The sequence below is a fragment of the Typopeltis vanoorti genome, chromosome 5 (genome assembly GCF_054136105.1).
Source record: "Typopeltis vanoorti isolate ZY-2024b chromosome 5, IOZ_Tvanoo_1.0, whole genome shotgun sequence".
Lineage (NCBI taxonomy): Eukaryota > Metazoa > Arthropoda > Arachnida > Uropygi > Thelyphonidae > Typopeltis > Typopeltis vanoorti.
The window spans coordinates 90,879,762-90,905,066 of NC_143553.1; the positions used below are offsets into that span (position 1 = coordinate 90,879,762).

General features: G+C 36.8%; 1 protein-coding gene across 7 annotated transcripts in view; it reads left to right on the forward strand.

Moving 5' to 3' along the window:
* LOC150106647 (glutathione S-transferase C-terminal domain-containing protein) overlaps window positions 1-25,305 on the forward strand; it is a 300,229-nt gene that overhangs the window by 18,267 nt on the left and 256,657 nt on the right. For 4 of the 7 annotated variants that reach the window (XR_016548323.1, XR_016548324.1, XM_090392602.1 and 1 more), the window contains one exon: window positions 15,924-16,168. Coding sequence is in view for 5 of the 7 variants with exons in the window: in XM_090392602.1 (XP_090248728.1) it covers window positions 15,941-16,168 (228 nt within the window). In the remaining 2 variants the exon portion in view is untranslated. Of the gene's footprint in view, window positions 1-86; window positions 903-15,923; window positions 16,169-25,305 lie in introns of those variants that run through there. The other 3 variants (XM_090392600.1, XM_090392601.1, XM_090392603.1) reach the window with 2 other exon arrangements.

A 25,305-nucleotide genomic window follows, 5' to 3' on the forward strand; every position in this document is an offset into this window, starting at 1 on the left:
AAGAATTGTAAACTTGTATATAATAGATGTAAATAATAATATCAGCCCACATAAAATTAGCCCAAAAAATTTACATAGTACTGTAGATAGAAAATATATGAGTGTGCATTTCAAAAGAAAATCCCTTAAAGAGCAGAAGTATGTTAGAATTACCTACATAAGTAATACAAAATGCCCATCTGTAATGACCCCAAGGAATTAAACATGCTAAAGTAAAGTAAACAAGTATCTAAAAATAGAAGTTTAGGGGCGATTACCTTAGAGTTCGGAAATATATTTGATGTATCACTTGGTATAGGGTAGAATGGAAACCCATTGTAACCAAAAGCAGTCGGACACCGCCGTCAAGGTCAATAGCAGAAGGGAGTGGTATACATCAGAAGCTGTTACGCTATGCCAAAAAAGGGATTAAACTACACTTCAGGGAGATAGAAGTCGGAACTTTCTAGAAGGAAAGGAGTTAGCACGTGATAGGTACGGGGATCTCAGACCTTAGTTCAAAGTTTGCGCGGAAATATTTGGGGTCTAAGAAACTTCACGCAAGGTCCAGAGAGGTGAAATAAAAAGGTCAAGAATGGACTAAGGAGCATCGACTGGGAAAAATGGACTCGTATATCGGGAGATGTGACACAGGGAGAAGAGATGGAGGTCGATCCATGGAATCCCAGATGAATTCGTAGAGGGTAACCTGAGGCGAAATATTATAGAGCAAGTAGCAGATCAGGATGACAAGGCTTAGACCATCAGACCATATGTCCTAGTGCCTACAACGCTGAAAGATCGAGCCCCAGCCCCGCGAGAAATTCCAGAGGAGAAAACAGTTTCCATGACGCGTCTAAAGCGATAGAGCAAGCCGTTGAGAAGATATGACTAAGTGCAATTGTGCCTATGAAAGAATTAATGTGAGTTAAATTTTTTTGTTGAAAAACTTTCTCTTAACTATGATGTGAAGGACTGTTTTGGATAGACTGAATTCTTAGAATTGAAAGATGTAATTGAATGAAAACTCATTAGCATGAAGTGCTTTTAGAATAATTGAAAAGATGTTAATGAAAGTTTAAGCTTACGTTGTATTGCGTTGAAATGGTTTAAAGGAACTGATAAGAAAATTATAGAATTTAGAATTGTAATAGTGTGAGAAGTTGGTTGCTAAGTGAGTGGTATTTTTTTTTTTGTGAAAGTTAGAATTGAAGATTTTATTAGTCAAAGCATGATAATTTCTAGATTGTAAAATGGGCTGATAGTTATTTGATATATAGAATTAATTGTTTGATGATTTACGTCTTTGATGTTTAGAACATGCCTAAGAGTTGTCCTATGTGATGTTTTAATTTTGATGCTTAGCCTTGAGAGGAAATGATAGTAACATCATTTAAGTGTATACATTATATTATTGTCTTAGTGTGAATAAATATGTTTGTTTTATTTATAAGAAGTGCCGTCTGATCTTTTTAGCAACTGCACTGTTCTCAAATAAAATCTGATCCTGTAAGCGGGAAAGAAATTAAGCATTGGTACGAATTTTAAGTTAGGAGTTAGCCACTACTGTAATTAACTGCATAGAGGTGCTTTACTGGAGATATAATTAATTTCTTATGCCAATTAGAGATTTTTAGTGGTGCAGTCTGGAATAATCAAATAAATTTCTAGAAATCTCAAGTATAAGTATAATATACTGAAAGTAGGGAAAAGGTATTAAGATTAACTGACTGTATAGAAAGGTAATGGATAAGGATAAAGTATAAAAAAGTTAATGAATGAAGATATAGAAGACAAGTCTAAAGAAAAGATAAATATATCAAAAAAATCAATAATATTACAAAGGTGCAGTAACAAAAAAATAGTATGATGGTGCAGCCGGTAGAATAAAAATACCAAATTAAAGAAACATTAGAAAATTTATACTAAATAAAGAAACCTCAAAATATTATGCCACTACCCAGAACAATTTCAACTTTATTGAGGTCCTATTAAAATGCTGGGATTCCCTTGCCAAAAAGTCTGACTGATCTACAAGATCACTCTAAATCTCACTGAGTGATCTTAAAGGATCATTACTAAACTCATCACTGATTTGAATCACTCCAGGAGAGGAAACTCAGCAGTGGCTCCATTCAGATGTCTGTAGCCCTATCACATACCAAGAATGACAAGGCTGGTGGATCTGATGGCCTCCTCCCTGAGTTCCTTAAATACCTTGGCCAGCGTGGAAAGGCATGGCTGTCAGTCCTGTTCTCCATCATTTCTACTGGAGAACTACCAGCCCTATGGTGAGAATCTAAGATAATTGCAGTTCCCAAACCAGGGAAAGACTCCAGCTGTGTTGGAAACCTTTGCCAGTTGCCCTCCTATGCAAGCTCCTGGAAAGAATCATATTGAAAAGGATCTCCCCCACTTATTGAGACAACTCTCCCTAAAGAGCAAGCTGGCTGTAGGTAGGCCTGGAAGAAACTGTTGTGATCAGGTCTTGGCTTTAACTCAAATTGAAGCCGTCTTCCAAAAGAAATTAAAATCTGGAGCTGCTTTCATTGACTCAACATTGGCCTATGATACAGTCTGGATCAGAGGCTTGCTCTCAAAGCTCAGTTTCATCATAAATGTAAAACAACCTTACACTTCCTAGAATCCATGCTCCCAAACAGAAAAATTCAGGTCCATATTGGAGAAATGAAAAGCAGACCCAGATTCCTTCAGAATGACTTGCCCCATGGCTCTGTTTTGCCTCCAGTTCTTTTTAACATCTATATCCTGGACATTCCTTCAACAAGATCAAGCAAATATGTGTATGTTGATGACATTGTGATACTTCACCAATCGCCTTCTTTCAACTCTCTGGAGGATGCCTTGATCACAAATTTTGAGATTCTCGAGAAATATTTTGAGCAGTGGCACTTAATGCCAAACCATACCAAAACAGTGTTCACACCTTTCCATCTTAACAAGGAGGCAAACTGCCAACTCAGTCTAATTTTTGGTGGCAGCCCAGTCAAGCATGATCCTCATCCGCAATACCTAGGAGTGAATCTGGATCAAAGTCTGACCTACAGAAATCACATTTGTAAAGAACAAAATAAAAACAAGAAACAATATCATCTCAAGACTAAATGGAACTAGCTGGGGGTGCAGAGCCTAAGTGTACTGTGCACCAGTCTGGGAAAGAAGTGCTCACATAAACATTGACTCCCAGCTGAACATAACCATGTGCATGATTAGTGGGATCTTGAAATTTACCCCTCTGCCATGGCTACCAGTGCTTTCCAACATAGCCCCATCAAATATACAAAGAAGACAGGCTTCACTAAAAGAACTGGAAAAAATCACAAGTAACTCCCTACTGCCTCTCCACTCAACCCTTATAAATCTCCCTAGAACCTGGCTGAAATTGAGGTACCCACTTTGAGACATAATTAAAGCCTTTTCTGGCTTAGCACCTTCAACTCATGACATGTAGAACCAATAATGGACTATGAACTTGCCAACAAATGGCTCTCTCCCATGCAGCTGCCAGTCTGGTTTCATTCTTCCTAGAAGGCTATGCACAGCTATCAACAGAAGCAGGGTGAACCAGGGCAGATGTGGCTACCTCTTACATAAATGAAACATGGCAAATAGTCCTTACTGTGACTACAACCATATCCTACAGACTATCAAACATATCATCAATGACTGCTCCCTTCACTGTTTCCATGGTGACCTGCAGGAGATACATGAAGTGTCGAAGGAGACTCTAGAATGGCTTTCAACATTGGACATCTAACTATAACTGAACCCTGCCATAAGAATACATACCTACCATAAAAATAAAATCTTACTAGTCTTCAGTGGATCCCTTGCCTTGGGGGATGAGTGATTCTGCTGGCTGCTTGTGGAGGTTGATGCTTGACTTAGTGATAGGTTTTTGCCTGTCACTGCATGGAGCTGAGGCTCCTGCAGGTTTTGTCTGGCAGAATCACTTCTGAGATTAATAGTGTGTAATGAGTTATATGATCCTTCAGGCTACTTGTTGAGTTAGTGTGATTTGAAGGATCACTTAATTTTTGGAGATTCCTTTTTACTTACACAGTGGTCTCGATCTCTGCATTCCATTGGATGTTTTCCTATGGTATAACCTCTACTGATGTGGCCTTCGGCAGATGCCTTGCCCCAGGGAAGAAGGACGATTCTTGCCGGCAGCTTGTAGTGGTTGACTCTTCACTTGGTAGTGGGTTTTTGCCTATCACTGTGTGGAGCTGAGACTTTTTTAAGGTTTTGTCTGGCAGAACGAATGCTTAGTTTGATATAGTATAGGGAGTTATAAGATCCTTCAAGGTACTCTAAACTGGATCTACTAGACTGTCTATAAATTACATGTTCTCAATCTCTCTTCACACACATTTCAGAGACCAGAAACTACTTGAGTCAATTCTCTCTGGACCCTTCCCAATATATCTTTTCATCTTTCTGAAAATCAGATGATCAGATCTGTGCACAGTAGTCCATATATGACTTAATCAAGGCTTTATACAATGGAATAAAAATCTCTCTCTTTACTTCTACAAGTCAGTGTCCTCATCATTGCAAGAATTCTTTGTGTTGTACTCACAATTTTAGAAATGTTATGTCTAAATTTTTGATCTGTATCCACCATCACATCCAGATCTTGTATTTCCTCCATTATATCTCTACCAGGTATATACTCTACATCCAATCTTTGTTTTCCAGATTTGAAAAACACACTTTGCAACATTGAACTTTTAACCCCATTCCCCTGCCAATTTAGTCTGTTCAAATCCTCTTGTGAAGCCACATCTGCTCTACTTCTCATAGATTTTCCCAATTTTTTGTCATCTGCAAATGACTGAATATCCCCATTCAAAACTTCCCCAATATCATTAATATACAAGTTAAATAGCACTGGCCCTAAAACAGATCCTTGAGGCACATCACTAGTGTCTTTCCTCTTCAGGGATATTGCTCCTCCATACACAACTTGCTTATATTTATCAGACAGCCAATCTCTAATCCAATGCATAATTTAATACCTAATCCCATCCATTCTAGTTTAACTATCAACTTATGTGTCAGTTTATCAAAAGCTTGGTAAAACCTAAGTATATTACTGTATCTCCATCCCTAATGCAGCTGTCACCTAATTGTAATAAGTAAGCAGATTAATAAAACACTGCCTTCTTTAATCAAATCTGTGCTGTCCATCAAGAGAATGTGACTGTGGTCAACCCAGTTCTGGATTCTGTTCTGTGAATGTGACCTTCTGTCACATTCCTTATGAAGTGGTGGTGGTGCAGTCTGGAACTTGATGCAATGCAAGACTCATTAAATAAGTAAGCCAAGACAGATGCATGTTAATTCCCTAGCACATTCCTTCATAAACCATGGTGATATAACAAGTCCCAGAGTCTTAGTAATATCAAGGTTACTCAATTCCCCATATGCCACTTGTTTACTCAATCTCTTCTTCCTTTCCAAAATCATCCATCGAACTCTGTATGATGTCACATTTGCAATGATGAAATACTTTTATGCTCATTTAATGTCAACTGTGTCCTCCACAGTGGTTATCCTTTTACTATTTTTGTCAGTGTGATCCTTCTATAATCATTCTTTTCCCTGCTGGCTACATATTGGTTTTGTTGTGGCTTCATTAATCAACTACTGCCCATACTGCACCTTTTCTATCCTTATCAACCTAGTTTCTCTCTGTGCCTGTTCTATGGAACTGATTATTACCACTCAGCTTATGCTGCCTTCATGATATCTTCTTCCTCTGTACCGCATACTTATTCTCTGCATTCATCCATTTCACACCTACCTTATTTAACCTTTTGACCTTTGGAATACATATAGACTTTGTTTCTTCTAGATAGTTGTTGAATATCATCTGAGCAGCATTGATCTCCTTTTTCACTGAACTCCTCGTTCCACACTGCAGCTGCAAGCTGGCTCCTGAGCATTTCATAATCATCATCATCCTTGTAGTTCCTTTCCTCAGAGAAGTCTTCACATGGCTGACAACCACCCAGGTAATCACTTCATGGTCACTCTCACCAACCAGAGGGAGATTTGATCCCTCATAATGACAGTCTTTGATGATATGATCAAATTGAACACTCTTGATTCTTGCATCTCCCCATTACTTACTACCTGAAATAGTTGTCCCTCAAAAACTTGAGAAATTCATTTTATATACTTCCAGATGCTATCTTGTCATCTCGGTCTATATTGGCATAGTTAAAATCACTCATAATCATCGTATTTGCTGGGCTTATGCTTATTAATTTCCAATGAAATGTATAAGCAAATGTATAAGGCAGTATGACACCATACTGCCTCAAAACCACTGCCACTATTTCTCCCCCTTGCATCTCTACCTTGCATGGAGGTAAGTCTTTTCCTGTCACCAACAATATTCCATCTCCCTTTTTACTTTTCTATCTTCACACAAAATATCATATCCAGGCCTGGCTGATGGCGTGTGCAATATACACAGGCGCCGCAGAAGAAATGGTGCCTAAAAGATGTCAAAAAATATGAGATAAGAGTTGAAACGAACAACGAATGGTACAGAATGGTACATATAATTATGAACATGCATCGTCTTCCGTTCGGGCCCCTTCAGATCTTCCCGGAAACGAACAAATAAATTCTGAAATTGTATCCTGAACCCTGTAATTTTTGATTAAAATTTACAAAAATATACCTAAAATAGTTCTTCTTTATTTTTTGATGTATCATAAATCAACTTATGATTAATTGTCGAGTTCCGTGTAAGGGCCGTATCCTAATTTTAATCAGATCGGATGTATGTGGACAGGCCCTAAAAGCTGGCTTACTACTGATAACTCATTCTTCTCGACATTCGAGCCTGTTATATTAGCGGGCTGTTAGGGTGGCGTCAGTGACACAAAATAATCGGCAACCTTGAAGAATTCTTTGCAAATTCACTGATTGCATTGAGAATACTATTGACTTTGCCCGTTTCAGTTGCCAAGGGAGAGAGAACATTTTCTAAATTACAATTAATAAAGAACTACCTGCGATCAAGCATGAGTCAAGAAAAACTAAATGGTTTGACACTAATTTCAATAGAAAATAATATTGCTCAGTCTATCAACATTGATGTACTGCGACAGGATTTCGCTAAAATGAAAGCCAGATGAGTCCCTTTTAGCAAAATTAATGTAAAGAATATCTGAATAAATCTCTTAACTTTATATTACTATTTTATATTATTTTGAAAATTTATGTAACTTGAAAAATGTATAAGCAGGACTAATCCGTAAGTAAAATTATACTGTAAAGCGGTTTTCATTTGTTTTTCATTTCCTGTTTGTTTTATTCACACTTTATTCAAAAAACCTTTTTGGAAAGGCGCCAAACATTAATCGCTTGCACAAGAAAAATACTATGTGCCGGTCCTGATCATATCTTTCCATCTCTATCCCTGTTGTCTTCATCCAGCCATGTGTCACTTATTCCAACAATTTTTAGATGAATAAACTCAAGCAATGAAACAGTTGCATTTCCCTTGTTTCTTATACTTCCATATTCATATACAAGCAAAGCAATTCATTTCTGGATATATAACAGCTTTCACTGATACTACTTATTAGATGTGACTTCTCCATGCCTTCCTCAAATCATTCTCCCCTCTCTTATTTCCCATCTCAGAACCTTCTTGAAGCCTAACTGTTCCACTTTACATCTCAGACCACCCCATTCCTTTCATTGTCTATTCATACATTAGCTTCTCTTTGATCATTGACCTTTCTCATGCTGTCCCCCCCCACCCATTTCCCTGTCTGTCTTGCACACTTCTCTCATTCTCTACACTCATGCTAACCACTTCTCCATTCACAAGTACCACACTTTAATTTCTCCTTCCTTTCTTACTCTTCAGCACTTTCACATCACTTCTTCTTACTTGCGTAGATTTACACCCTCTGTCCAAAAAGAAACTGAACTTTTGATAGAAAATAAAACGCAGGCCAATTATAATTATTCAAATCATTTATTTCAATCAATATACTCTCCCTCAGTTTCGATACAGCGTTTGGCACAGTCAATTAATTCGTTAAATAAGTTTTTTTATATCGGTTTTTGGGATACTGTTGAGGGTCATGGTTACTGCCAATTCAACATTTTCAGTGGTGTCGTATCTCTTTCCTTTCATCAGCAAATGAAGTTGGGGGAAGAGAAAGAAGTCACAGGGTGCTAAATCAGGTGAATACCCGAGTGATCCAACACAAAGTGTGTTTTTGGGCAAAAGCACAAACTTGGTTTTTGCTCAAAAACTGTCTCACAATGTTCGAACGATGAGATGGTGCATTATCTTGTAAAAGTGACCAGCTGCCTGCATCACAATATTCATGCCATACGCGACGAATTCTCACTATCATTCACTTCAAAACTTCAAGATAAAACTCGCCATTGACCGTTTGGCCAGGCGGAATGAAGCGTTTGGCACAGTCAATTAATTCGTTAAATAAGTTTTTTTATATCGGTTTTTGGGATACTGTTGAGGGTCATGGTTACTGCCAATTCAACATTTTCAGTGGTGTCGTATCTCTTTCCTTTCATCAGCAAATGAAGTTGGGGGAAGAGAAAGAAGTCACAGGGTGCTAAATCAGGTGAATACCCGAGTGATCCAACACAAAGTGTGTTTTTGGGCAAAAGCACAAACTTGGTTTTTGCTCAAAAACTGTCTCACAATGTTCGAACGATGAGATGGTGCATTATCTTGTAAAAGTGACCAGCTGCCTGCATCACAATATTCATGCCATACGCGACGAATTCTCACTATCATTCACTTCAAAACTTCAAGATAAAACTCGCCATTGACCGTTTGGCCAGGCGGAATGAATTCTTTGTGGATAATGCCCTTGGAATCGTAGAAACAAATCAGCATTGTCTTTACTTTTGACTTTTCCAAGCGACTTTTTTTCGGATGCCTCTCTCTCTTCTGGTGGTCTCCACTCTGCACTCGGGCCCTTTGTTTTGGACTCGTGTCATTACTAGTGACAAAACCAGTTTTGTCACTAGTAATGACCGTTTCAAGGAAGTTTGAGTCCTTATGAGCGATTTTAATGAGGTCCTTGCAGTGTTCAATTCGATACATTTTTTAGTCGTTGATCAGCTTGTGGGGGAACAAATCACGAATTCAATTTACGAAGGACCCAACTCTTGGTCAAAATGTTGTGCACAGTTGATTTTGGAATCCCCAATTCATCTTCAATCAATCTCACAGACGATTTCGGATTTTCTTTGATGAAATCAAGCTCTTTTCGGATGTTAACTTCACCCAGTCCAGTTTTTGGATGGCCCAGCTTTTTGTCATCCTCAAGCGTCTAATGACCACTTTAAAATTGCTTAAACCACTCGTAAATTTGAGTATGGGATACGCATTCATCACCATATGCTTTTTGAAGCATTCGATGCATTTCGGTAAAACTTTTACCAAGTTTTCAACAAAAGTCAATTGCAGCTCTCTGTTTGAAACTCATTTTCCGACTGTTCGTTAAAACACACTGTCACTCTTGGCACTATAACTCAGCTTCTAGTGAAACAAATATCATAAACAGTTGACACAACATTAATGAAGGTTGCTGCTTTCAACAACAAAAAAGATACACCAGGTGGTGGCACTAGTTTCTTCTATTTTCAAAAAGTTTGGTTTCTTTTTGGACAGAGGGTGTATTCTCTGCACTCATTACTTTCCTTTCCAAGAGCTCTTCAGATGACTACCATTCGACCACACTAAAATCATTCAAATGCAGTCCATCACTCTTATATTATTTTATTCATCCTCAAACTCATTCCACATATTCTCAACTGCACTCCTTTTCTTTACACATTTCTGCTAATATTCATTAGAAGGCAGTATATAGAGGATGTGAATTTGTCAGATTTAAGGTGATCAGTGGTTGCCCCAGGAAGCAGTCTTTGGATCATTGTTATTCATTCTGTGATGATATTGGGAAGGATATGACAAGAATGATGTTCAATTATTTATTGATGATGCTACTACTCATATACAGCACTTATGCAGTGCTTTGAATAGGCTTAAAGTGTAATGATAATGTCTATCAATTCAGTGTAAGTATAAAGTTATGCACTTTGGCAAGATGATAATTCCAGTGGCATGTTATATTGGTGGGATTGTGTTATGAAAAATGGAATACCAGAGATTTTAGAGTTATGGTGAATAGGAATTTGAAGTTCAAAGGTTGCATAGCAAAACAAATTGCAAATACAACTTGGAGAATAATTGCAATGTTGAAATGAACATTGATGCAAAAGTGTAAGGAAATCATTTTGTCTTTTTACAAGGCCATAATATGACTGCACCTGAACTGCAGTTGGAAAATCCATTATACAGAAGGTGGCGAGAAAACACGAGGGGGGGGGGGTATCTGTGGAAGTTGAGTTTATGTGTCATTATGGAAGGGATCAATTCCATATCTGGATCTTTGTGAGATCATTTAGTGTGAATGAGTTTAAGGGAAGGTATGACATCTAGTGTGGGTGATGTATGGTCTCCTTGACGAGTCCTTGATTCCCTGGGAGTCTCAGATAATAATAGTAATATTACAAGTTGCAAGAACAAGTAACATTGTAAGCACCTGGAACAAGAGGGAGTGGATCTTGAGGAGTGTAGATAAGGGCTATGAAAAACTGAATACTAGAGATTTTAGAGTTATGGTGAATAGGAATTTGAAGTTCAAATGAGGCTTGAAAGCAGTGCAAAGATTATTATATTTCTTTAAAGTTTTGGCTATTTTCTGAGGTGCCTCAGATATAGAGAATAGTAGAATAATTGTTTCAGCTGGCTTAAGGTCTATAGTATGAAAGAATAGCTTATAATGAGTTGATGAAGATCTGCAGACTAAAGAAAAAAAATCCATGACAAATTAATAGTTAGACTTTTTTTTACAGGGTTTTTGCAAGGAAGACTTATTAAAGTAATAATAACAATATTGTAATGGAAACATAAGCTGTTCCATGACCAGGGTCATTCTGGATAAAAGAACTGTTATTCACATGTAGTGTGACAGTTGCTCACATGTAATGTGAGCAACTGTCAATTAACATGACAGGAAAAATGTGCAGCAGCATGCTTAGATTCCTCTCCTCCTCCAAAAAAAAGTCACTATGGAAACAATTATCTGAACTCATCATCATCATCAAATTCCTGCCATGTACCCTCAAGGGGTGTACAGGATATGATAGTACTACATCAAAAAAAAAATACATCATTATTAATTTCTTATCTACAATTTTCCTCCAAATCAGTCTGTTACTTGTCAAGACTCCAACATTATCAGATCTTATATTTCTATCGTCTAAAGCACTTTGTACCGTATCAATCCATCTATATCTTGGTCTTCCTCTGGGTTGTTTTGCTAATCTTTCCTCGCCCATTCTGTTTAAGTGACCATACCACCTGAGATTAGCTCTGCTAACGCATTCCTGGATGCTGACAATGTCAAGTTCTTTCCTAATATCCTCGTTTTTAATATACTGCCATTGATGCCATCTGTTCATGCCTATAATCTTTCTCACGACTCTCATATTTGTGGTCTCTAGTCTTTGGTCAAGTGTTTTACTTCTGACCCAGCTCTCAGATCCATAAGTTAAAACTGGTTTGAACACTGTCTTGTATACAGCTAATTTAGTGTTCCGACTAATTTCTCTCTTATTCCATATGAATTTATTCAATTGACTTCCCACCATACCAGCTTTGCTGATTCTGTTGTCTATTTCTATATTTAATTTACCATCTTCACTAAAAATCGTGCCTAAATAGCTGAAATGTTTTACTTGTTCCACAGGTTCTCCATTCACAACACAGTTGACATTTTCAATGATTCTGCCTATTTTCATTGTTTTTGTCTTTTTATTGCTGACCTTCATACCATATCTATTACAAGAGCTATTCAATTTAGTCAGAGAATCTTGCAGACTTGTAGCGGATTTATTTAGAAGTATAACATCATCTGCATAAAGCAAAGAGCTGACATTAACATCTCCAATTTTGATATCATGTTTAATACCACTTTCCTTCATAATGTGATCCATATAGATAATGAATAACAGAGGGGATAATGTACATCCTTGTCTCACACCAGATTTAACATTAAACCATCTTCCTGTACTTCCTTCAATTCTAACTGCTGACTTACAACTCAAATAAAGACTAAGTTTTGCTTGATATAATGCCCCATTGACACCATATAACTGCAGCGTATTGAATAGCTTCTCTCTCTTGGCACCTTGTGATATGCCTTTTCCAGATCGACAAAACTTAAATACAGATCTTTGTTATATTCCCATGCTTTCTCGACTATTTGTCGTAAAGTGAAGATCTGATCCTGACAGCCTCTATTTGGCCTGAATCCAGCTTGTTCTTCACCAAGCTTTTCTTCCACAATTCTTCTCAACCGTTTCTCAAGTATACATACATAGATCTTGCCAGGAACACTCAGTAGGGAAACACCTCTGTAATTCTCACATGCAGTTTTATTTCCCTTTTTATATATGGGTACTATGAGAGCTCTACTCCAATCATCGGGAATTCGTCCCTCTGTCCAGGCTTTCTGAACTATGCAGTGCAGCCACTGTAAGACTCTTATACCACCATACTTCAGCATTTCTGGTCGAATATCATCTACTCCTGCTGCCTTTCCACATTTCAAGCCTTTGATTGCTTTTTCTACTTCAAGTATGGATATGTATTCCTGACTGCATGCCTGGTCAGTGTTTTTTACCACTGTGCTGTCATTATTGCTTGTTTCATTGAGCAGTTTTTCAAAGTAATTACTCCATACTTCAAGGATATCTTTTTCTCCCGTTTTCATGTCACCTTTATCATCTCTAATTCCTTTTACAGCACTCTTTCCTCCATTCCTAAGCTTCTTCAACAACCTCCAGAATATTTTGCCACCTTCTTGATATTTATTTTCTATATTCTTGCCAAAGTCCTCCCATGACTTTTGTTTAGCTAGTTTTACACAGTGTTTAGCATTCTTGCATTTGTCTGTATATTCTCTAAGAGCACAAGCTGACTTATTTGACAGGAACTTTTGGTATGCTTTCTTCTTTTCCTTCACTGCCTCTTTAACTTCCTGTGTCCACCAGGGAGTTCTGATTTTTTTATCCTTACAGACAACCTCACCACATGCCTCTCTGGCAGAATCAATCAATGTTTTCTTCAGAGTTTGCCACTGAATCTCCAAGGTTTGATTCCTGTTCTCAAACTCTTCCATTTTTTCTTCAATAATCTTTGTGTATTTTAGTCTACAGCTCACATCTGAGAGCTGCTCAACTTTTATTCGCTTTAAAACTTTCTTACATGTTATTCTTTTCAATATGAAATTCAATTTTATCCTGCTCAAGACTAAATAGTGATCACTTCAAATTTCAAATCCTCTGTACACTCTGGTGTCCTGCACCAGGTAGAAAACATCATTATCAACAATAACATAGTCAATGAGACTTTTCTTATTCCTAGCCTCTTCTCTCCATGTGAATTTGTGCACATTTTTATGTTGGAACATGGTGTTAGTAATAACCAGTCCATGTCCTGAGCAGAAATCCAACAGATATTTGCCATTATTATTAGCTTTGCTCTTTTCTCCAAATTTTCCCAAAATATTTTTGTATGTCTCACAATCATTTCCTACTCTGCTATTTAGATCCCCAACAAGGACCAATTTTTCATTGTGTCAGTTGCTTTTTCTAAAGCATCAAAAAATTCATCCACTTCTACCTTAGTAGAACCTTCTGTGGGACCATAGGCACAAATAAGTCTCATTGTCCAGTTCCCCATTCTCATATTTGCCCACATTACTCTACTTGAGACTGACTGCCATCGAAGAAGATTAGCCTCGTATTTTGTGTTGAATACTTTGGCTACTCCTTCTTTTCCTTGATTGTCATTACCTGAATATAACATTTTGTATTTATTGCTCAGAAAGATCTCACCAGTTTTGGTCTTTTTTGTGTCAGTCACCCCTATTATGTCGATCTGGTACTTATCTAATTCCTCAGCTAGCTCCATTTCTTTGCCATTCAGGCTTCTTACGTTGATAGTACCGATCTCTAACTCTGGTGATGTTGAGTTGGGGTTTATTTTCAGATTTGTTCCAGTAGCTGACTTTTTGCTGTTCGCCCTGGTTCCCTGGCGAAAACAACGGGGGCCTTGTTTAACCGGGTGACGCCCCAGCCGGCATGAAATTTTGTCATGTTGTACCTCATTCTATATTTTGGTTTAACCAATAAGAATACAATTTGGTCGGCTAAATCCCAAATTGCCAGCCCATCCTCGTCCGTTCAGTATCCAAGTAGATACCCAAACAGGGTGCACCACGAGAAGGTGGGGATTGGACATTAGGTCAGAAGCCCTGGTCGGTTCTCCGCATTCCTTTAAAGGCTATGTGGAGGTCTCCTCTCAGTAATACAGCTTTGACCCTTAAGCAGTATTCCAAAATCTACAATACTAGTACCACCATATGTGATATTATTATTACAAGATTCCATGGAGTCTAGAGACCTGTTATAGAATGCTCTTCATTTAAGAATAACAAATTACATGTTATTCTTAAAAACTCTTACTGTCTGCACTCTCATCTTACCTTGGGTATTGCATTCCATGTACCCACCACACTCCATGCAAAAACATACTTCTCATATCTTCGGAGATTGTCCAGTGGTCCCTTGTCTTTATGATCCCTCTTGTTTTACTTTTTTTATAAAATTTCCCTAGTAACCATCTAGTAAATAGCTTTGAACAGTTTGTAATCATCATGTTTATTAATCATCATGTTAATTTGATGAACAGTTAGACTGTCATAACAACATCTAATGGACTATTTTGAGTAATTTCTCAATTCTTGTGTTTAAACTTTTAGTTACCTTTAATTCCTGAAGATGTAAGCCAAACGACATACAAAACTTGTCAGGTTTGTTTATCTTTATTTCGGTATTGCGACCACATGTTTATAGCAATTGTAATCAATTTACCAAACTGCCTATTACAAATTTCACAGTCTGTTTGGGTTGCTGGCATTTCATTGCCTTGATATTTTCTGATCATGGCCTTCTACAATACAGTACAGCACAGCAGACCACCACATCCTTCTCACTATTGCAGCAGTCTTCTGGATTATCTCTACTACCTTTTGTAGTGTGCTCCCTGAACTTCAACTTTTTGGCTTCTATTATTCCAAAGTGCCCTCTCTTAACCCCTTCACACCCTCCATTGTAGTTCCACTAATAGAATATCCAAATATCCAGCCTTTCATCTATGGATCGTTTTTTTTATTATTTTTTTATTTTATTTTTATTTTTATTTATTTTTTTTTTTATGGGGTTCCCCTCCGGTTTCTCATCCATCCCTTAGGACTGGTTGAGTCCTCTGAATGAGGGGTAAGTATGTATTTATGACTGTAAATCTGTGTGTGTGTTCATTAGGCCGGTTTGCCTGTTCTGAGGGATGAAAAGCCTGAATTTCTGGGTGAAAAAACCCCTCTACCTCCATATGAGACCGGCTAACTCACCTTTAGTTGAAAGAAACCAGATAAAGGTTCCTCACGTCATGGACAAGAATCGAACCCAGGTCTTTCTGACCAAAGGGCTTCATATACTGACTGAGCTACAGAGGCTCTCATAAAGTTCAAAACATTATGGTTTTTTTTATCTTAACAGATCCAGCAGATAATTAGACTTAATTATATTAACTTGGTATCCCACATTCATTTGTCCACCTTTCCAGTCTGTTCGAATCCTCCTGAAGAGCCACTTCATTAGCACTGTTCCTAATCATTGTTCTTTTTCATTGTCCACAAGCAAGCAAATAGCTCTCTCTCCATTTCATTTATGTTATCACTGACAAAAATACCATAACATTTAGCCTTTTATTTTTTCAGAGTACCATGTTTTCAATATGAATTCAGAAGACACATTTTATCTTGAGGTGGGAGATGCAGAGGGAAACTATATTAAAGTTCCTGTAGAAACATTTATATCAGCTTTTGTCCTGTCCTACTGCAAGAACACTTCTGTACATGTGCACCTGGTAAAATCAGAAATAGAGCACCATTTTTTGCTATCCAGTAAGACATTTGAGCATCATAAAGTTTCTTATGTGGATTGGAGCAATCTTCCTTTTCAGGTATTTCGATATATTTTATTTATCTTTGATGTATGAATAAATTATATTACAAGAAAGATTGTTTATTATGTGAATATAATGCTTCTACTTTTTTAGCTGTTTATTATTGCATATAAACTATTAAAAATTCATTATACTTGTAACGTAGTAATTTTTAAATGAATGCATATTTAATTTTTTAGAATTTTTTCTGTGATCAGAAAGCAGTGAATGAATTTTTGTGATCTATTTTATAATAAACATAATTTAAAGGGACTTAAGTTTTCTCAACCAGTAGTCAAATGTTAAGTCAAAAATCATTATTATAACTTTAAAAAACCAGGCCTGAAATATAATTAAGGATGATGAAATAAAACAAAAATAAGAACTTAAAAAAATTCTGTTTTGCTAATTCCATCAAAATGAATACTTAAGGAAATTATTAAAAAAAGTTATTTTACAGTTTATCAAAATAGTTGTTACTTTCTGATAAACTGTCCTGGGCAAATCCTGAAATCAGTTACAAGACATTTCAGCAATATTAACTAATCTAGGTAAGATAAATCATTCATATGCAGGAATTGTAATGTAAAAGTGTGAAGAACGTCATACTCAAGGAGTGAAGTAATGGAAAAATTATTAATGCTGTGGATTGATAATATGAATCAAATCAACATTCTTGTAACTCAAGCACTAATCACAGACAAGGCAAAGTCCTCCTTTAATGAAATAAATGAAGCCAGTGGAAGAGTAATTTATGGCAAATAGGGATTGGTTTTTCTGATTCAAAAAATTTCACAAAAATTCACAATGTTAAAATTTTTGGTGAGGCAGCTAGTGCTGATGTTTTTGCAACAAATGAGTATGACCATTAACAAACAAAGCACTCACAACTGACTCTAGCAACCGATTCCATTCATTCACAGCTCTCCAAGCAAAAAATCTAGTCCTTACATCTCTACTAACCACACCATTATTCAACTTCCAGGGATGAACTCTTGTTGTGGCTCCTCTAGCTGAGTGTTGATATATTTCCCCCTGCATCAATCCTATAAAACTCTTTAAAAGTTAAATGTTTCTATCATATTCCCTCTTTTTCTCCTATCAACCAACCTCTGTAATCCACACACCCTAAATCTATCCTCGTAGGGACAAACCATTTACCATCTTGGTCGCTCACCTTTGAATCTTCTCCACCACTTCCTCATCACCAAAAAACCCAGGAAATCAGATCTGAGCACAATAATCCAGATGTGGAAGACATATCAAGGCTTTATAAAGATGAATAACTTCCTTATCTCTACTTGTTAGTGTGTTCTTCAACAGCCAAGTAATCTTATGAGCAACCTTAACAATATGCCCTCTAAACTTTAACTCTCTGTTTACCACCCTCAAATCTCTAGCTTCATCTGTTTCATGCAAAAAACGTCAGTACAGTACAGTACCATCAGTGTGATAAACAGCTTGTAATCTTTATTCCAAAATGCATGATATTATATTTCTTAGCATTAAACTGATGCCCTTTATCTTTTGCCCATACTAACAGCCTATTTAAATCATGCTGCAAGCTCTCAACATTGCCTTGATTAACTATGACTGCTTTCTTTTGAATCATAGACTCCATATTTTCTTTCATATGCCTACCTGCTCATATTCTACAGTTGATCTTATAATTTGCTTCCCTTCCATTATATCACATGGGATGTTGAAGAGAAGATATATGGATGTGATCACTTTCCTGTTCTTTGCATGATATCTTCACAGGAACCATGTTACTCTACATTGGATACCCATATGAAAAAATGGACTAGGCTGACTGGAACACTCTTTCCCTCTTGCAAAATTTAATGCTGATACAGGCAGTCAAACACCTATCAGTGAAGTAGCAAAATATGTAACAGACTGCATTGTACAGGCAGCAACAGCATTCATTCCAAGAACATCATCTTGATTTTCACTCTATCCAAAGCCTTGGTGAACTCAGAATGCCAGGCAGCCAAAAAAGATCAACACAAAGCATGAGATATATTTCGTAGGTACTCCACTACATCAAACTTAAAGCTTATAGGAGACGTCAGAGTTGAAAACAATCTTGGCTCTAATTTACCTCATCAAATTAATCAAAAGACCACTCCAAAAATTGTATGGGATAAAATTTGGAGAATGAGAGGTAAATATAGAATACATAGTCTGTCTACCTCAGACCACAATGAAAAGTGTTATTGCGACACTTTGGGAGAAAATTTTGCCAGAATCTCGGCACTTTAGCAACAGCTTCATATCCTCCTGAATTTTTTTTATTCTGAAAGAGCAGCAAGAGAAACAAGAGCTAAGTTTTTCTACCAATAGGATTGAGCCATGCAATCAGCCATTTGTTAAGGAACTAAAAGGAGCTCTTTTACTGTCTTATTCTAGTGCAGCAGGGCCTGATGACATCCATTATGAAATGATGAAACATTTACCATCATCTTCTATGGATGTCCTTCTCTTAATATACAACAGAATACTTAAGAAGAGTGTCCAGATTCTTAGCATAAGTTAGTTGTCATAAGTTTCAGTAAGGAAATACCGTGAGTAGACATATTACTAACTATTATAATAGCGGAATTAACTCACGTAAATTATTCTTTATTCGTAGAATTTTCACCTGAGTATCACAGTATAGACAGAGGTATTCGATCCTAACAGAACAAGATTCGAGTGTGCAAAAATTCTTTTTAACGCCAAGCCTCTGTGGCCGAACCTATCGTATGCTGGACAAAAAGCACTGAAATCTCTAAAAAATAACAAGAACCTAATTATTACGAAAGCTGACAAAGGGAAGGCTGTAGTCATCCAAGACAGAAGAGAATACGAGAGAAAAATATCACTGTTACTCCGCGACTATTCAACTTATAGGCCCCTCACTTCAGATCCTACCCTACCGGTAGTCAAATAAAAAAGCTTAATGCCCTTATAGAAAAAATATCAATATGGGATGAAGATAAAAAGAAAACACTAAAGACCTCCTTCGGGCTCCCACCGAGATTATATGGTCTTCCAAAAGTACATAAGCCAGGAATTCCATTAAGACCGGTTGTAGACTGTATAGGTTGTCCCACTTACAAAATATCAAAATTTCTATCAAATTTACTCACTTCTTCAACTAGAAGAACTGCTACATATATAAAGAAATTCTGTGGACTTCAGAAATAAAATTTCCGATCTGCATCTAGACGATTCGGAGATTATGATTAGTCTAGATGTTGTTTCACTATTTATGAATGTTCCGTTGGCAGACAGCATAGAATTACTACCCTAAGAATTTCCTCCAGACATTGTCAAATTATTTGAATTTGTAATAAAGTCCGGTTATTTTTCCTTCAAAAACCAGTTATACCAACACATCGAAGGGACAGCAATGGGTAATCCAATATCTCCTGCTATTGCCAACTACTTCATGGAGCATTTCGAACAACTTATCTTTGACATCATTACACCCAGACCTAACATTTGGTTCAGATATGTGGACGACATTTTTGCCATATGGAAGGGCTCCTCAGAAGAACTACAACAGTTTCTCTCAAAAATTAATGCACTTCATCCAAGGATCCAGTTCACCCTAGAAGTAGAAGTAAATAAGCAGTTAGCCTTTCTAGACCTCTTGATTCCTCGCCAACCAGATAGTTATCTACAATTCACAGTCTATAGGAAAGAGACTCATACAGGACAGTACATTCACGCTGAATCACATCACCATCCCAGCCAAAAGGTAGGTACTATAAAAACACTAGTTCATAGAGCCAAATCCTTTTGTTCTTCAGAAGAACTTTTACAAAAAGAATTACAGTATATTAATTCCTTCTTCATATCCAATGGCTATAAGAAGTCTTTCATAAAAAGAGCTTTAAGTATAGAAAGACTTTTAATTGGATTATATTGATCAAGTGCATATAATAAACAACTAAGTTATACCAACTAGTTTCACCAACTAAGGCTGTTGGCATCTTCAGGGCACATAACTGATGTAAGGCACTAAAAAATAAAAAACTGTTACAAACTATAATCAACAGATTCCAATTATATTCAACAAAGAACAGAGCACGTACAATACATGCATAGAGCATGCATGATATCACTTGTTATTTAGGAACGTTCTATAGTTGTCACTATAATTCAGTTCTGGCGAGTTGAAGGATATGATAAGGGTCTTCCAGATCACGGGTAAGATTAGTCCCTGGTTCCTGTTAAGGTTTTTTATACAGCGGGCAACTGTTGTGGCCTCCTTAAAAATTTGGGAGCGGAAGTCCTTCTCCGTGTAAGGAATTGTGCTTCTATCCCACTATGGTATGGTTCATATTTGAGAAATGAAAAGCTAACCCCGATTTTTCTTCTCTGTTATTATTGACGTCACCTATGTGTTCTTTTTGCCTAATTTCAAGGCTCCTTGAAGTTTGGCTGATGTAATTCAAGCCACACGAGCAGGGTATGTTATAAACTCCAGCATATTTGGAGAAAGGATGGCTATCTTTTGGAGATCTTAAGAATTGTCTAATCGTTTCTGTGGGTTTAAAGGCCACTCTTATTTTATGTGGTCTAAGGAGTCTAGCAATCTTATTGGAAACTGTCCCTAAGTATGGAATGACGATGGTAGAAATATAACGTATATCATCTTGTTGTCTTTGTCGGTGTTCAGAGAAAAGTATCTTGTGGACGAGTCTTTGAGGAAATCCATTCATGGTAAAGGTTGGTGGATATCAGGGATAGTTCTTCCTGGAGGTCTTGTTGATCTGTTGTAAAGAGAGAGGCACGGTTCTTCGACATGTGTACAATACTAAGTTTCTGAGAAATGTGGTGGCAGGAAGTGAAATGTAAATAATGTCCTGTATTGGTAGGTTTGCAGTAAACTGAGAGATTGATACCACCATTCAGAAGCTTCTTAATTAAAGTGTCCAGAAATGATAATTGGTTATCTTTTTCAAGATCTAGAGTGAATTGATTGTGTGGTGTAGAGTTGATTTTGTTAAGAAAGTTGAACAGGTCCTTTTTTGTGTGGTTCCAAAAAATAAAGATATCGTCCACGTATCTCCACCATACTGTGGGTTTAGGGTCTGTTTGAGTCAAGATTTTACTTTCAAAATCCTCCATAAAGAGATCAGCACAAGATGGAGAGAGGGGGGCTACCCATTGCAAGGCCAGTCAATTGCTGATATATGGTTTTATTCCATAAGAAAAAGTTTGTTAAACAATGACGGAACAGAGAAGTAATGTCTTGTGGGAGCAAACTTCCCAAAATGTTGATGACTTCCTCCACAGGGATGTTAGTGAATAGAGATATAACATCCAGGCTGGCGAGTAAATCCGTATTGGAGATAGAGATGTTGTTCAGTTTCTCAATGAAATGTTGCGAATTTCGTATATAAGTATCTGAATTATGGATGTGTGGTTTGAGGAATCCTGCGAGGTGTTTAGGTAACAGATAAGTTGGCGAATTGATTCCATCCAAAACCGGGCGTAGTGGTATTCCATTTTTTATGTACCTTAGGAGCACCATATAGTCTTGGTGTTAGTGGATGCATAGATTTCAATCTTCGTTTTAAGTCTATAGACCAGTTCACCATGTGACGTATTAAATCATTGGTATCATTGTGGTTCTTTAGTGTTGGGTCTGTGACTAGGACATGGTAGGTTGATGTATCCAACAATAAGCTGTTAACCTTATCTTCGTAATCACTGGTGTTTAAAATCACTTTTGAATTTCCCTTATCTGCCTTCAATATGATAATGCCTTTCTTTTTCTTCAACCTATACAATGTTTTTTTTTCCAGAGTAGTGATGTTTTTGTTAGGCGTTCTGGAAGATGAGAGGATGATACTACTTTTTAATCTAATATCATTAGCTATGAGTTCCGGTAACGACGAGACTACCTTTTCTATATTACAAATGATATCCACTTTAGGGACATTATGAGGTGTTATCGCAAAATTGAAACCTTTTTTAAGTATATTGATCTCTGGTTTTGTTAATACATAATCCAATAAATTAAAAATAACTTTGCTGTCTGGTAGAGAAAGTTTTGACTCGAAACGTTTTGTATAAAGATCGTTAAATTTTTTGATTTGGTTTAGTTTGCTTGTTGTAAAGGCTTTATCGTAGCAAATAGTGATGACCATTCTGTCCAAATGCGACCATATATCTTGGTCTAAAGTACTGGAAATATCGTCATAAATCTGATAAGTCTAAATCTATTTGGTGTAAAAGAAATCTGGTATGGTGTATCTGTTCACGTAGAAGTGCCAAAGATGTTTTAAAATAAATAAGTTTCACGCGTCTTGAATGGAATTGTTCTTTTAAAAAATAGAAACTTTGGAATAATCTTGTTGTCTCGACATCTTTTCAAAAAAAGTGAGGTGATTTAATAGTTTGACTTTTTTACATTTAAGGAGTTCAAAATGGCCTACCTTTCTTTTGGTTTCCTTATGGATTCTATTCATCAGAAAAATCTCCACATTCCTAATGTCTCCAAAGGACAAGCTCCCACATCTCAGCTATCCAGGTGTCTACCAGATTCCCTGCTCGTGTGGATTATCATATTTTGGACAAACAGGAAGATCTGCTCAGGTCTGGTTAGAAGAACACCAGTCATACATCCAGCACCTTGAACTCGAACAGTCTGGAATTGCAGACTGTTCACTAAAGTCATTCACAAAAGTCGGTTCCTAATGGAACGGCTATACAAAGAAACATGTGACACATTACTTCACTCCCCTAACCTAAACAGATCCAATGGTCTACGTCTTTCCCGCCTTGTGGGAGATAGTACTTTATAAAGCAGCAAATATTTCCTAACATATAATTGTATACACATATATATATTTTTAAAATAAAAATTAAAAAAAAATAATAAATAAATTATTTTAATTAAATAATTATTATTTAATAATTAAATAACTAAATAATTAAATTTAAATTCTTAAAAATAAATAAAATAAATAAATAATAATAATTAAATGAATTTAGGAAATTTAACCTTAGCTACTTAGGTGGCGCTTTGTGAATATAACAGTTATTGTTTAATTAGCCTTGTTTCTTTACTGATGATGCCTGTGATACTCAGGTGAAAATTCTACAAATAAAAAATAATTTACATGAGTTAATTCCATGGAGAGAAGAGGCAAGGAATAAGAAAAGTCTCATTGACTATGTTATTGTTGATAGCGATGTTTTCTCCCTGGTACAGGACACCAGAATGTACAGAGGATTTGAAATTCGAAGTGCTCACTATTTAGTCTTGAGCAGAATAAAATTGAATTTCATATTAAAAAGAATGACATGTAAGAAAGTTTTAAAGCGAATAAAAGTTGAGCAGCTCTCAGATGTGAACTGTAGACTAAAATACACAAAGATTATTGAAGAAAAAATGAAAGAGTTTGAGAACAGGAACCAAACCTTGGAGATTCAGTGGCAAGCCTTGAAGAAAACCCTGATTGATTCAGCTAGAGAGGCATGTGGTGAAGTTGTCTGCAAGGATAGAAAAATTAGAACTCCATGGTGGACACAAGAAGTTAAAGAGGCAGTAAAGGAAAAGAAGAAAGCATATCAAAAGTTCCTGTCAAATAAGTCGGCTTGTGCTCTTAGAGAATACAGAGACAAATGTAAGAAAGCTAAACAGTGTGAAACTAGCTAAACAAAAGTCATGGGAGGACTTTGGCAAGAATATAGAAAATAAATATCAAGAAGGTGGCAAAATATTCTGGAGGTTGTTGAAGAAGCTTAGGAATGGAGGAGAGAGTGCTGTAAAAGGAGTTAGAGATGATAAAGGTGACATGAAAATGGGAGAAAAAGATATCCTTGAAGTATGGAGTAATTACTTTGAAAAACTTCTAAATGAAACAAGCAGTGATGACAGCACAATGGTTAAAAACACTGACCAGGCATGCAGTCAGGAATACATATCTATACTTGGAGTAGAAAAAGCCGTCAAAGGCTTGAAATATGGAAAGGCAGCAGGAGTAGATGATATTCGATCAGAAATTGAAGTATGGTGGTATAAAAGTCTTACAGCGACTGCACTGCATAGTTCAGAAAGCCTGGACAGAGGGACGAATTCCCGATGATTGGAGTAGAGATCTCATAGTACCCATATATAAAAAGGGAAATAAATTTGAATGTGAGAATTACAGAGGTATATCCCTACTGAGTGTTCCTGGCAAGATCTATGCAAGTATACTTGAGAAACGGTTGAGAACAATTGTGGAAGAAAAGCTTGGTGAAGAACAAGCTGGATTCAGGTCAAATAGAGGCTGTCAGGATCAGATCTTCACTTTATGACAAATAGTGGAGAAATCATGGGAATATAACAAAGATCTGTATTTAAGTTTTGTCGATCTGGAAAAGGCATATGACAAGGTGTCAAGAGAGAAGCCATTCAATATGCTACAGTTATATGGTGTGAATGGGACATTCTTTTAAGCAATACTGCCACCAGTATATGAAACTCACTCACTTTCAGTTGTGAAAAGCCCTGATAAAAGTTTTTCGCATCCTAGATGGGATTCGAGCCCAGGCCTTTCCATCCAAATGGCATTGTTGAAACCAACTGAGCTAAGGTGGTTCATGGGTCTGTAATATCCTATGCACCTTCATTTCATCTATCTCTGTTTCCACATCAACCCTACCACACCTATTACTGCAGTATCTTATCCTAGATGACATCCATGCAAAGCAGTCACTCAATAGCTCAACTATTTCACCTGCTTTAGTCACCTCCCTACTGTTGGTATCCATCAGAATTGTTTTACTATAGTTATTCTTCTTTTTACTTGCCACATAGCAAAAGAACTCTGGGATTACTTTTTGCTTGCATAGCTCATTTCCTTGCATAATCTGATTGTACCTTTACCTCTACTGGTCATTCTTCTTGCCTCTGCTTTCGTACTGCTCACATTCTTGCTGATCACTTTTCTTTTTAAATTCCCTCCAAAAGCCTTTGTTTTTTTTTGCAGCTCCTGTTTAATGAATCCTCATTCATTCAACTCCAACTTGATTTAGCCTCCTGAATCAAGGTATGCAGTCTGCTTCTACTTCCCTCAAATACTCTTGTACCATTTTACATACACTGTCACCATCCATACATCCATTCCTTTCTTAATTGCTATCTCTGTATTTCAACATATATC